The 14,722-nt window shown below is 42.9% G+C and overlaps 1 protein-coding gene across 4 annotated transcripts in view; it reads left to right on the top strand.

The window, feature by feature from the left end:
* Positions 1-14,722, top strand: part of RTN1 (reticulon 1) — a 470,076-nt gene that overhangs the window by 335,203 nt on the left and 120,151 nt on the right. For 3 of the 4 annotated variants that reach the window (XM_017533922.1, XM_037740423.1, XM_037740424.1), the window contains one exon: positions 811-1,560. In XM_017533922.1, the coding sequence (XP_017389411.1) occupies positions 811-1,560 (750 nt within the window). Of the gene's footprint in view, positions 1-810; positions 1,561-13,033; positions 13,059-14,722 lie in introns of those variants that run through there. The other variant, XM_037740425.1, reaches the window with a different exon arrangement.

The raw sequence follows: 14,722 nt of genomic DNA, 5'->3' as shown, positions 1-14,722 counted from the left end.
AGCCATCTGGATAAACATCAGGCAGAAGGCAGGCATTCACCCAGGGGACCAGGGCTGACTTTCAGGTTTTGTTCTTCTCGAGAGGAAGTGAGAGAGGAGAAGAAAGGAAGGAAAACAGTGGACTGCCTCTATGGGAAGCCTTGCAGGATAATGCATTATAGTAATTTGCACAGCCTGCTTGGTGGAATTGGCAGAAGTGATCTCTTGCATTGCTCCACTTAGTTGCAAAAAAATGATATTGATTGTTATGGGAAATAGAAAGCTCAGAAGCCAAGTTGTATCCAAGGCTCCAAATTACCTGTCTTTGTCTTATTAAATGAGAGGAGATAAACAGTAATGGACAGGGAATAATGGGTGATTTTCAGATTTGTTGATATCAGTGGGTCTAATTAGAGTTATATACATCAGATTATCTGATGAAATCTGTGAAATTGAAAAAGTTCCCTAAGAGAATGAATCATAAATTGAAACGATGACTTGTAGAATCTTCTCTGCATTGAAACAGGAAAACCAACTGAGATTCTGTTGCTAAGATATTGCTGGGTCATTTTTTAAAATAGCTAGCTGAAGATAGGTCTGTAAAACACTGATTAATTGGGCCATAATAGTAATTAGCCTTTTAGTTCAGGTGGCCTGTCTTTCCAGCATAGCCCTGGAAACAGATTATTTTTGTGCTAATGAGATATGTGTTTCTCAAGCAACGACAAAACATCTCCCCTAATGGAATTTTGTTTTATCTCTCCTCTCTCTGTCCATCTGTCTGTCCGTGTGTGTGCCTCCCTGGCTCTCCTTCACTCTGTGGGACGACAGAACCATCTGCTGCAGAATCCCAGGGAAAAGGCAGCATCTCCGAGGATGAGCTGATCACCGCCATCAAAGAAGCAAAGGGCTTATCGTATGAAACCTCCGAGAGCGCACGGCAGGTAGGCCAGCTGGCCGACAGGCCGGAGGTCAAGGCCAGGCCCGGACCACCAACCATCCCCAGCCCCCTGGACCATGAGGCCAGCAGCGCAGAGTCGGGGGACTCAGAGATCGAGCTGGTGTCCGAGGACCCCATGGCCGCGGAGGACTCGCTGCCTTCCAGCTATGTGAGCTTCAGCCACGTGGGCGGCCCTCCGCCATCGCCCGCCTCGCCGTCCATCCAGTACAGCATCCTGAGGGAGGAGCGCGAGGCCGAGCTGGACAGCGAGCTCATCATCGAGTCTTGCGACGCCTCCTCTGCCTCTGAGGAGAGCCCCAAGCGGGAGCAGGACTCGCCCCCAATGAAGCCCAGCGCCCTGGATGCCATCCGGGAGGAGACGGGAGCCCGGGCCGAGGAGCGCGCGCCCAGCCGGCGGGGCCTGCCCGAGCCAGGTTCCTTCCTCGAATACCCCTCGACTGAGCCCCAGCCTGGCCCGGAGCTGCCCGCTGGAGACGGAGCCCTGGAGCCCGTGACGTCCACGTCGCCACGGAAGCCTGAGGAAGACGCAAGTTCCAACCAAAGTCCTGCGGCCACAAAGGGCCCCGGGCCTCTAGGCCCTGGTGCCCCACCCCCACTGCTGTTTCTCAATAAACAAAAAGGTAAAGGATCCGACTGCAGCAGAGAGGCTTGGTTAGTGTCCTCCCTCTGGGTGTTCTGAGCATTCAGTAGGGGCGGTTCTGGCTCAGCCCTGGAGTTATCCCCATGCTGATCAAACAGTTGACCAGAGAATAGTTCCAAGCGGGTTGGGAGGAGATGAGAGAATTCAGATCCACAGCTAGGACAGAAGTCGGTGGCAGAACAATGTGCTCAGGGCGAGCCAGAACTGGCTGAACCCAGCCTCCCTGGTAATGAGCGGTTTTGCGTTCACTCCAGGATCTCCTGAGTGGAGTGCATGTGCCTGTCCTTCTATTCCAGGGCTGGATTTCCTCCCCGGGAAAGCGATGCTTTTCTTGTCATTGTCCAGGCTCTGGTCCAGGCCCCCTGCTCCGTCCCTGAAGGTGCTGAAACCCACCACTAGCATATTCTATTTTGCCAGGCAGGCCTGTTTTTTAAGTGTGCAAAGTGGAGCTAAGCTTTATCCTTTCTCTTACTCAAGGGCAAGGGATTTGAACCTTGATAAGGCTTTTGTGTCCTTGTGAGTCAGGCAAGACAGGTATCACAGTTGGATCCAGAGTTTTCTCTTGTCCCTAAGCAAAACCTAAGGTAATTCATTCATTTTTAAAATCTCTTATTACTTTGAATGAATTTAATGTTGTCGTTATGTTCTCCCTATGAAAAATTTTGAGGCGAGTCTTCAAATGCAAGAAGAATGGAATTCATTATTTATTTCCCAGACACTATATGTGTACAAGAGATTCTTCTCCCAAAATTGTTCACCACACCTGATTGCAGTTGTCTTATGGAATTCAAGAAAGGAATTAGACTCACCTGACTAAGTGAGGTGCTACTTATTCTATTTTTGTTAATGGGTGAAGTTAGAGAACCTCTACCTGGTTCCTGGGGAGAGAACACTCAGGTAGGACTTTAAAACAAACCCTCACTTTATTCAGGGTCCCCTCCTACCCATCTCTTCTACTTTTCCTTATTTTAGAAGTGCTTTCTTTGCCTTTTGGAGATAAATGATTTCAAGGGTACACCCTCTTTCCTGTATCTATGCTAATTTGAATGATGTTAGCAGCAGTTAAAGTGCTTCATATAAAAATAGAGGACGAAGTCTTTCTCGTTATTTTAAATTGGAAGCTAGCTTCTAAATTTTTTTAAATTAACACATTGGAATAGAATGGAGGAACCTAGAGGACTGAAATAAAAAGATGCTTGGTTGCTGGTGGCTCAGACACATGGCCTGGTGTGGGGGCTGACTCTTGATTTCCCAAATAGCTCTCCTTTAAGAGCTGAAAGTGTATTTAGTGTGTGTTACAGGGAAGATATTTGAAGACAAATTTAATGGTGGGAATGTGTTTGTTTGGTCAATATTAAAACCATTTTGGATTTTTTTTGCTACTCTTAACTGTGGTAAGAAAAGACCCTGCAGCTTGCAGGGAGCCATGGGAAACAGCAGTAACATGGACAGCCTTTAGCCTCTTGGGGCCCTGAAGCAGTCAAGCTTGCGTCATGCTGAGCAATGTGTTCATGTCACTGTAACAGGCATGTGTCTCCATTTGATCCCATAACTAATGTTCCTGAGATAGTCACCATGTGCACAGTGCTATTCAAATATGTTTATTCTCAAAAGTAAATAAATCCGAGGGCTAAAGAGAAAAGGGAATTTTGCAGGCCTATTGAGAAACAAGGACAACAGCTGGGACTGACTGGCGAGACATTTGATGAAGAGCTGAGGAGATGGAAAACTGCAGCTGTGAATGCAAAGGCTTCAGAGCATCTTTTATGTCCAATTTGGTATCATTTGAATCTCTGTACAAGTTGCCCCATATGGCTTGGACCCTGTGCTGCAAAGTTTAGAAGGTAGAGAGGAGGGAGTAGCAGTCTTTTCAAAAGATGAAGGTGTGCCAGGGTGAATACTCTCCACTATCCTCTGCGCTGAGGGGTCCTTTGAAATCTGGTCTCCCGTTGAAACTCACTGCTCCACTGCACTATCTATGAAGAGTCTAAAAGGCCATCCTGAAGCAGCCAAGAACTGGAGGTCCTGAGCAGGTGATTGAGCAATGCCAGCAGGCAATTTGAGCTCTGAGGTTCCTTTTGGTCTCACTTGCTCTGGCTCAGCAGGTGAGAAAGGATCAGCACTGCCCAGCATCCCCAAGGTTGTTCTTTCTTCCTTTCTTTCTTTTTTTGAGACAGAGTTTTGCTCTTGTTGCCGCAGCTGGAGTGCAGTGGCATAATCTCGGCTATCTGAAACGTCTGCCTCCCCAGTTCAAGCAATTCTCCTGCCTCAGCCTCCCAAGTAGCTTGGATTACCGGTGTCTGCCACCATGCCCAGCTAATTTTTGTATTTTTAGTAGAAATAGGGTTTCACCATGTTAGCCAGACTGGTCTCGAACTCCTGACATCAGGTGATCCGCCTACCTCATCCTCCCAAAGTGCTGGGATTACGGGCATGAGCCACCGTGCCCAGCCCCAGGCTGTTCTTAATCACTGTTCATGGAAAGCAGGTTTGTGCTCATGCCAAGCTTGACTCCCAGCAGCAGTGAGGTCAGGTCAGCTTCTGTGGTTTCCTGCTCTTGTCCACTGAAGCTTCTGGCCATAGGCATACATTTAAGTTTTTTCATTCACAGGTATCTGGGGATGAGCCATCCTGTTGATGCTGGACAAAATTTCAGAAAAGCCTAGAAATATTTAGAAAAATATAAGGTTTGGCTGATATTCAATGGCATCATTGCATGTACCATGGAGGAGCACTAGGGTTACTGGTGCACATGCTCTAACAACATCTACTTTTGGAGCTTTCTCACCTTTCAGAGACCTCTGCAGTTATTGCACTGGAGACAAAATGCAATTCTTTCTTCATACTTCAGTTTTCCTTCTTGTATACCCCTGAGCTCCTGCTACCCTGTATTTCTGTTACCCTGCACCTTCTAGGATGACCGGTTATAAACATTAGATTCTAACGGGGGTAGATATGTTTTCCTTTCTACAAGATTAGCCCTAACAGTTAGGAATGTACAAGTAAAAAGCCAATTTAAAAATTCTTATAAAAGCACTGATACCCAGTGTGATTAATCAGGATAAGTACATAATTTTTACAAAACCTATTTGATTGTAGAAACTTTTTTATTATAGTGTGCCTTTGGGTTCATATTCCAGGGGATACACTTTGGGAAATCATGGTCTCTTTGCCCTTGAGCTTGTTTCCTGCATTCTGATTACTTATCATGCAACTCAAAAGTGTGCAGGTTGGATCCGCCACGTTGATATCATGTGGGAGGTTTTTAGAAATGGGGAATCTCAGGCTCCTTCCAAGACCTACTGAATCAAGATCCCCTGTGCATAAGTGCATATGTGATTCTTATGCACTTTAAAGCTTGAGAAGCAGGGTTTTAAATGATGGCAGTACACTTTCACATTCCTGTCTGAACCAGAGTCTCTTCTTGGCAAGCAAATGGCCTCTTTTCAGTCTCATCTTTCTTGTCCTCTCTGGTAATCTAATATCATATTGTTGATCAGTCCTTGAAACTTTAGTAAGAAAGTAATGTATGTTTGTTGTAATAAATTCAAACTGTACAAAATGGTACAAAATTCAAAGTTAAAGGGTCTGGGCATGGTGGCCCATGCCTGTAATCCCAGCACTTTGGGATGCCAAGGCAGGTGAATCACTTGAGCCCAGGAGTTCAAGACCAGACTGGGCAACATGATGAAACCCTGCCTCTACAAAAAAATACATAAATTAGTTGGGTGTGGTGGTGTACAGCTGTAGTCCCAGCTACTCAAGTGGCTAAGGTGGGAGAATCACTTGAGCCCAGGAGGTCGGACCTGCAGTGAGCTATGATCACACCACTGCATTCCAGCCTGTGTAACAAAGAAAGATACCCCATCTCAAAAAAAAAAAAAAAAAAGAAAGAAAGATTAAAGTTTCCCTACTCAACCCTTCCATCCCTAATTCTCAGACATCACCACAGGCCTTTGTATTGTTTGGTTTTTATTATTGTTCTTTTTAAGTATTCAGTCATACGTAGTTTTTCACTGAAAAAGTAACATTATATTGAACATACTGTTTTGTAACTTATTTCATTTAACAGTAAAATCAGGGACAGTATCAGCTCACATGGAGATCATTCACTCCTTCTCAGAACTTTTTCTTCCCTTTTTGTACTGATGTCTCTCTTTCTTGGTTCTCCTTCTACTCTCTGACCTCTTTTCCAATCTCTTTTGTAACCTCCCTTCTAGTTCCTCTGTGTTGTTCCTGAGTTCTGTCCTTGTCTTTCTTCCTTCTACATATCTTTGCTCTCAAGGTTGCTGTCACCCATGCAGGTTTTCAGGCACTGCCTTATGTGTGACGCTTCTCAAATCTTTTGCTTTGAAGAAGTCCTCTTTTCTAAACTCCAAGCCCATTTCCTCACTGTGCATTGGACATCCTATAGTCCTCTCAAATTCAGTATGTCCATTCTAATTTGTCAAAATTTGCTCTCTTCCTTCTTCTGTTCCCTTCCTGAGCAAATGAAGTGATGTCATTGAGTGTGAACACTCAACCTTCAGGACTGTAACCCTCTTATAGTGTTAAGTACTCATACCTTCTGAATACTGTTAGGAATTTTTCCCATAGAAATGCTACAGCAGGTGGACAAAAATATATAAATTATACACATGTGTAAATAGAGTTAGAAAGATACATATAAATATCTCTCCTATAGCATTTTTCATAGTAATGAGAAAGCTGGAAAAAACACTCCACCAACAGGGAGTTGAGCAAAATGAATTTTCATCTATCCATCCAACGGAGAGCAACAAAATCATTTAAAAGAACTAAGACTGGATCCAAGTAAAGACTCATTAGCCTGAGATGAAGTTAAAGGTTCTCAGTGCCAGCCTGACTGTAAATACTTCAGTGGAAGTCTTGCAGTAGTGTTTGCTTATAAAATTATCACCTAGATGATCTAGTATATTCTTACTACTTCAAAAATTATTATCAAAACAAAAATACAAAAATGTAAAAATTCTCTTTTTGGAACCCTAAAGTATGCAACCAATGACCCAGGCTGAGAAATATTTCTTTAAGCTAGCAATGACTTAAGTGTTGCCTGGAAACCAGGTACCTCAGAACCTTTCAGAGTGCTTGTTCGAAATTCAGATTCCCACTCTATACCCACCTCAAAACTACAGAATTAGAATTGGCTGGGGCATAAATCTGCACTTTTAATAATCACGCTGAAGCTTGACAATTTCCTTTGTAAACAGATGAGCTAAGCAGCCCAGACCTTGTAAGAAAATACCATGATGAACATGCCTTAGACATATCATGTTTTTAAATTAAAGATACTGAGGGGAAATCAGCTGTTTCTGTCTCTTTCTGTTAGAGAGGTACCTGTCCATGCCCTGGGAGGCCTCTGCAGCCTCCTCACCCATGGCCTCCTTTGTGTATACCAGCTACAGCAGCTCGAGCCTGGAGGGCTCAGCCCCTTGTGGCAGGGAAAAACCTCTCTCTTCCTTGGAGGGGTGATTCGTGGGAAGGCTACCAGCTGGAGATCTTCTCAAACAGTATAGATTTCCATCTGCCTAGGATTTATGATGTTTGTTATTACTTTTCATTATATACTAGATATTACTCCTGTCCTAAAATATTTGGGAGGGAACCAAAATAATGATGACCCATTTACTTTTATTCTCATAATTCTAAAAAATAAAAGTCATTATACCCTAGTCCTATATGTATTCATTTTCATGAGACTGAATTGATATAACAGGCTGTAAAGATTCTTGGAAAGTCTCTTTCTTTCATGGTACAGATGTCAGATTCTGCCTGAGCTCTATGCCCTTCCACTGAAGCTGCTGTTCTGTGTCAGTTTTCAGCAAGATGGACCAGTAGCTGCTGGATAAAGTATGACTCCTGTGTTGATGTATGCCATGGAAATACTTAGATGGAGACATTGAGTTTTCCACCTTAAACTATTTTTTTTTTTTTTTTGAGACAGGGTCTCACTGTCGCTTAGGCTAGAGTGCAGTGGCATGATCTCAACTCACTACAACCTCCACCCACCGGTTCAAGCGATTCTCCTGCTTCAGCCTACTGAGTAGCTGGGACTATGGGCACGTGCCACCATGCCTGGCTAATTTTTGTATTTTCTGGTGGAGATGGGGTTTTGTTGTGTTGGCCAGGCTGGCCTTGAACTCCTGGCCTCAAGTGATCTGCCTGCCTCGGCCTCTCAAAATGCTGGAATTACAGGCGTGAACCACCGCGCCCAGCCCACCTTAGACTATTGAAAGCAGCAAAAGTAGTTTTGTGAGACTTTGCTCAGTAATAGAAGGAGCTCTTCTAGTCTAGGCAACCCTGGATGAGACTGCCAGCAGCCAGCTGAATTCATGGCCTTTCTTCCTGAAGCTGTCACAAATTTAGCACTGTTCCAATTGCACATTGATCTATGTTTTTTTAAATAGTTGCTTCACTGAGTGGTGGGGTTTCCTTCTCAGCCTTGGATAGAGTTGTTGCAAATCTTGGTGGTCCCAGCACTTATTGTTTCTAGGGGCAAGTATTTTTGCCAATTAAATTCCAAGATCTGTATAAAGATCTAAAATGGTTGTTGTACCTTTGTTATAATGCCAAATCTTTGGACACAATAAATGCTCCTAGTAAATTTGGTTTGGACATGGAGTAGGGCATTGATCAGCTCCTAAAACACATTCAAGTCAACCTTAAAGTTGCCTGTAGAGAGAGAGCTTGCAGGCGGCAAACATTTTTATGCCTCCAAGAAATAATGATCCTATTTATAATTAGGCAATCCTAATTTCCTATCCAGGCTATTTTCTCCTCTATTCCTCACATAAATCAATCTCACTTATAATAATGGAGTTTAGAGGACATAATTCAGTTACTTCTAATTCTCAGAGCCAACATGGGCTCAAGGAAATTAGCTACTTCTTTCAGATGCTAACCCTACTTCTCTCTAAAGTCTCAGTGGGACTCTCATAGATATGGTTTCTGCACTTCTATATTCTATCTTTGTGATCCCCCAAAACACTCCTGTAATACAAAAATACAATACATAAATTTCACTCAAGGTTATGCCATGCCCACCAAAGCAAGACTTTACCTATTTATACATCCATCTTTTCTTTGATTCAACCACTATGATATAGGATGTACCTGACACTAGCAATATAGGGGACCAAGGCAGACTTGAATCCATCCTTCATGGGGCTTACCTTCTGGTGGAGGAGGGAGTAGACATCAAGAAGAAAATCAACATAGTGATGTGTAAGAGAGTCCCTGGTGGTGGGTGGCACTTAAGAAGGTCAGGGAAGGCTTCTGAGAAGGAGCAAATGGAAGAGTCACCTATGGCAAGAGCTGGTTAAAGCAAGTTCCAGACAATAGAAAATGCAAAGACAGGAAAATTCTAGGAATATTCTATACATGGAAAAAAAGTTGATGTTGCTAGAATGTGGTAGGGAAAGGGAAGAACGGCAAAAATGGAGGTGGAAGATTGGCGGTGCTCTTACATTCACACACCAAAGTTTGGTCTTTCCTAAGCACTCTAAGAAGCCTCTGAAAGATTTTTAAACTAGAAGTGACATGAGTGCCTTTGCATTTTTTAAAGGTCACATTGGCTGCTGTAGGGAGAACGACTTGAAGCAGGACAAGCAAGCATGGAAGCAGGAAGACAAATTAGAAAGCTCTTGCAGGCATGAGATGGCAATGGTTGGGAGAGGTGGTAGCATTAGAGATGGAGGGTAAAGGATGGATTCGAGGTATGTTTTGGAGATGAACTTAATAGGACCCTACTGATGCTTTGGATTAGTGGTAGGGGTAACTTTATCCCCAGTACCCCTCAAATTATATTTCAGTTTTTATCAACACAATGATTACAAAAAGATGCAAAAATATTTACAATGGGGAAAAATACTCCAAACTTTGATGTTGCTTCATTAGCCATTGAACTCATTTTTTTGCATCTGCTTTTGGAAAAACTCTTCCATTCGAATTATGATAGCATTGAAATGTTCTCCCTATTTGAGCACTATATCTAGCATATTTCCATGGCCAACTAATTGGTTTAACGTATTTAGGTGATGGTGATATTTGGGTGGCGGAAACCAGAGCTGGAATGGTCAAATATGGTACCAGTGGAGGTTAAGTAAGACACCTAGTGACATAGGTAGGAATTATGGTCAAGCAAGTTGGTTATTTAGAGTTCAATACATGCTTGTCTAGGGCCAGGAAATCACAAAACTTCAAAAAGTCTAAAGAATGTCCCACATATGAATCAAAATTACACTAACAGGCAAGGAAAAGTCAGCAGTCTGTTGGAGAGCAGAGGCTAAAGTTAGAGGAAAGGCAGCTTTAAAGTACTCAAACCAGGGCTGCAAGTTGGGGCAAGCATACCACTTGGTCTGGTTACTTCAGCTCAAGACTGCAGTGGACCGTGGTCTCTATCAGTGATTTACTCAGTGATTCCTGAGTCACCCCATCTCTGTAATTGGCACTTCTGGGTTTTAACTGACCTAGGTTGAAATGATGGTCCTCTTGGCCAGGCAAAGCATTGATCCAGGACTTTTCTCTTTCCTTGTGGGAAGGGGTGTGAGTGGCAGGAAAAGCAGATTAGGGGCTCAGTGGACCCGTTCAGTTTTTCTAGGTAGTGTTTCTCGAAGGGTAGTTGGTAGACTGTTTATATCAGAAGCAGTTTGTTAAAATACAGAATTCCTAGGCCCACTCCAGGATTTCCTAGGGAGAGGCTAATGCATCATAGTCGCTAATGATACTGCCTCATTAAGTAGCTCCCCAGTAAATTGTAGGCAGAGAATTTGAGAATCACTACTCTAGGGACTGTGTTGGGGCTGTTCTTTCAAGGTCCTCAGAGTAATCTTCGGTGGAATTTTCCTCTAGTGCCCCAACTTTTTCCAGTGCCAGTTGGATTTTCTGTTTGGGCTTAGATGTTAGTTAAAATGGTTCTTGTGGATAAACAGAATTTAGAGTGAAATGTCTACTGTTTACTTTAAGACTTTCACCTCCTCATGGCAGGGTGAAGGAGAGATCATGTAAGCACAGCCTGGTCTTGCCAGCTCACTCCAGGGGATGCCACCTAACAGCTCTCCACCCCACAATGCCACTAGAACAAAGGCCCCAACAGTATATGGTGGGGACACAGAGGAGCTAACCATTCATTGTTCCAGTAGTTTGGAGTCTCCTGGGTCAGAGGAGTCCTCTGGGTGACCTCTGTTCATAGCCTGGAAAATTCATAGTGGGAGAGGGAAAGGAGAAGGAGTGGGGTTGAGTTGTAGTCTTCCACTCACCAATCAGGAGTAACCAGCATGACTATTAGGCAAGATCAAACATTTCACCACCACTAATAAGTAATCCAGTTCAAAGTTGCATATTCTGGTAAATGTAACATTCTGGCTTAATTCCTCCCTTCTGGCAGGCACTTCATTTTCTTACTCTTGGCTGAGCACTTAAATCTTGGGAGATTTCTCAGCCTACAAAGCACTTGCAAAAGCAGAGTACGTATCCCAAAACCTAATTCTTTCACTTACGAATTCACTCTTGTTTATCCCTAATATCTCTAGGAGCTCAGTTTTATTGTACTTCTGAAAATGCAGAGGAATCAAGCAAAGCAGAAAGTTGCTTTTGTATTGATTATCGCCACTCACTGTTAAAGTCTGTTGCCATCCAGTGGTTGCCAAGAAAACGTTCAACCTCTACTTCTTAACCTCTTCTCAAACCAACCACCACAATTTAAAATTTGCAGTAAGATCTCTTGGATTATGATATAAGAAGATATGTCTTTAAGTGAATTTACACTGTCCACAGGGCTGTACTGTTTCTGTGGTAACTGATTATTGAAATTATCCTCCTAATTTTCCTTGAAACAAGCAGAAGGACAGAGTTCCAAAAAATATTTCTAAATGGGTAACTTAGTTTTCAGCAGAATTAGTTTTAAGGCTAGACCATTTGGCCTCTACCAAAACATAAACTATAATACTGGAGTTTATGAACTATGGTTTCCTACTAATTGGAGTTTTGGGTCAGCATCCTCATTTCGAATTGAAGTCAAGGGTTGAGGTCCAGTTTCTTGTTCTAGATTATTTCTCAGGGGTGGAAGAACCAGGATTTGAAATAAGATCTACTCATTTTCAGCCAGTGTCCTTTTCCAACTACAGTAAATTGATTTCCAGGTAGTTGGCCTGCTTATAAGCAAAGCTAAATGTTCTCTATGGCAAGTTACTTTAGAATTTGGAGATTTAACATTTAATATCAAAAATGTATGTAGATGTCAATAGTTTTATAGTGCTATATTATATATGCAGCTGGTTCAAGCATTAGCATGGTCTGTAAGCCGGAAATTCAGTCCAATCACTTGGAAAGCATTTAATTTTTTTCTTCAGCTTAGCCAATTGATAGTTGAATTCTTTCTATATAGAATTATAGTTTTCTTAAATGTAGAAAGTAAATAAAATCATAAATGAATGATTCTAGAAAGTTTAGATATAAGTAAAATAGTCTAATTGTCAATTTGTTCCTTTTATTTTCTTCCTCTTCTCTTTGTTGAGGTCCACACATTTTTTTTTTTTTTTTTTTTTTGAGATGGAGTCTCACTCTGTTGCCCAGGCTGCAGTGCCATGGTGTGACGTTGGCTTATTGCAACCTCTGCCTCTCAGGTTCAAGCAATTCTCCTGCCTTAGCCTCCCAAGTAGCTGGGATTACAGGTGCCCACCACCATGCCTGGCTAATTTTTGTATTTTTAGTAGTGATGGGGTTTCACCATGTTAGCCAGGCTGGTCTCGAACTCCTGACCTCAAGTGATCCGCCCACCTCTGCCTCCCAAAGTGCCGGGATTACAGGCGTGAGCCACCATGCCTGGCCTAAGGTCCACGTTTTCCTCTGGGCCCACTATTCTGGCTAAAAACATAAAGGGACTTGTTGATGGGGAAAGTCTCAGAACCAAACCTAGAGCCTGAGGGCCAAGTCTTCTGAGATAGAGACACTTTTGACCTTCCAGCCTTACTGTTCCTCTGTCATATTGGAACTGATTTGCCTCTGGGATGGCACATAAAGTGATTTACCTGAACTACAAGTTTTGTCCCTCCTGCTGTTTATGTTTGCCCCTGTAGTTTATATCAGTGGTACCCAACCTTTTTGGCACCAGAGACCAGTTTCATGGAAGACAGTTTTTCCATGGCAAGGTGGGCGGGTGGGATGGCTTCAGGATGAAACTGTTCCACCTCAAATCATCGGGCATTAGAGTCTCTTCAGGAGCACACAACCTAGATCCCTTGCTTGTGCAGTGTACAATAGGGTTCATGCTCCTATGGGAATCTAATCTCCTAATGCTCCTGCTGATCTGACAATCTGACAGAAGGCGGAGCTCAGGCAGAAATGCTCAGTCACCTACCACTCCCCTCCTGCTGTGTGACCCAGTTCCTAACAGTACTGGTCCATGGCCAGGGGGTTGAGGACCCTCTGGTTTATATGATGCCCATTTTGCAATGGATAAAGGTAGGTAACTTTCCATCAGATTGATACTTGCTCTTCTGTTATGTAGAGTCCTTCTTGGGAAGTGGCTTTCAGTCAGGAACTGCATTTCCCAGCCTTGCACCCAGGTGAAGCTCTGAGTAATTTTTATCAATAGAATGTGAGTGGAGGTGGTATGGGTCACATCTAGAAAGCTGGGTGAGATGCAGTTGTGCCTTTTCCTCCTTCAAGGCTTTAGACCAAGGGGATGGCAAAGGAGAAGGAACCTGGGCTCCTAAATGACTACCTGGTAGAAAGCTACCTGCTAGTAAACACTCACACTGATCTATTAAATTAGCAACAACAACATAAAATTCCTTCCATGTTAAGCCACTGAAATTTTGGGGTTATTTATTACTGTAGCCAGCATTATCCTGACTAATGGGGCAACCCATAATGTAACATAAAGTTGAGAAAGAAGATCTATAGTTAGAATGTATGTTGGGGCATATGTACCATAATTTTCTTAGTCTGATTTTTATAAGCATAATTTTATAAGTCTTGCTTCTTCTCTGTACCTTTCCCCTTGATACTGTCCTTTTCCCTTCATACTTCATACTGTTTTAAAAAGACAATTCTGCCTTCAAGATGTTTATTGCTTCTTCATGAAATGTTGTCATAAAAACTGTACAAATCTTTTATATCCACAAGGTGGGTAGCTGACACCCTCTAAAAGCCAGGAAACACCTAGGAGAACTGGAAAAGTCCCTGTTTAGGGCTAGCCTAGCAAACTTGGGAAATCGCTGATTCTCTCTGAACTGGGCGAAGCAGTGAGCTACATAAGGGTAAGACATGCCTGGGGCTTTATGCAGTATTTTCTTTAGTCCAAGGCCCCATTCTCAGCAGTAAGTGTTCTGAAGCTTGTCTGAATCTGGTCTAGACCAGAATGCCAAGTTATGAGTTACACTGGAAATGTGTGAGGGGAACTTCATCCTAGTGTAGAGCTTGGCTCATTATTGCCTGGAACAAAAAGAATAGATTGTTCTCATAGGAAATTTCCATCATACTTTGGCATCCTGTAAAACTGTTCTGTTTTCAAAGGACTGGGAATCCTCGACTAGAATCAGAGCAGCTGCTCCCCACCCCATGCCTGTGGTCCTTCCCCCTACCAGTGGCCCCTTGTCTAGATTCCCTCCCTCAAGACATTGTATCCTTTTGATTGCACGTCCTCTTTTCACTGAATTAAAGAATCATGTGCCAACTGGATCTGGTTCTCACCTTCTCCACTTACTACTAGCTGCATGACTTTGGGCAAGTTAACCTGTCTGCATTTCTATTTTTTTTGTCTGTTCAAAGGGGATAATAGTACCTACATCACAGGATTCTTGTGATGATTATTTGAGATAATTTAGGTAAGGTAAAGTGCTTATCCTCTAATGTTGCTACTTAAATATTTATTTTAATAATAATTATACAGTGAGATGGGGCTTTGGGAGAATCTAGTACAGTTACTCATTCTTTTTTTTTTTGAGATCGAGTTTTGCTTTTGTACCCATACTGGAGTGCAATGGCGTGATCTGCCTCTCAGGTTCCATTAATTCTCCTGCTTCAGCCTCCTAAGTAGCCGCAATTACAGGCAGCACCACCACTCCAGGTAATTTTGTATTTTAGTAGAGAGGGGACATGGCAACATGGCAACATTTTGCCAT

The sequence above is a fragment of the Cebus imitator genome, unplaced genomic scaffold, assembly GCF_001604975.1.
Source record: "Cebus imitator isolate Cc_AM_T3 unplaced genomic scaffold, Cebus_imitator-1.0 Scaffold83, whole genome shotgun sequence".
Lineage (NCBI taxonomy): Eukaryota > Metazoa > Chordata > Mammalia > Primates > Cebidae > Cebus > Cebus imitator.
This window is presented reverse-complemented; position numbering and strand designations above follow the sequence as displayed.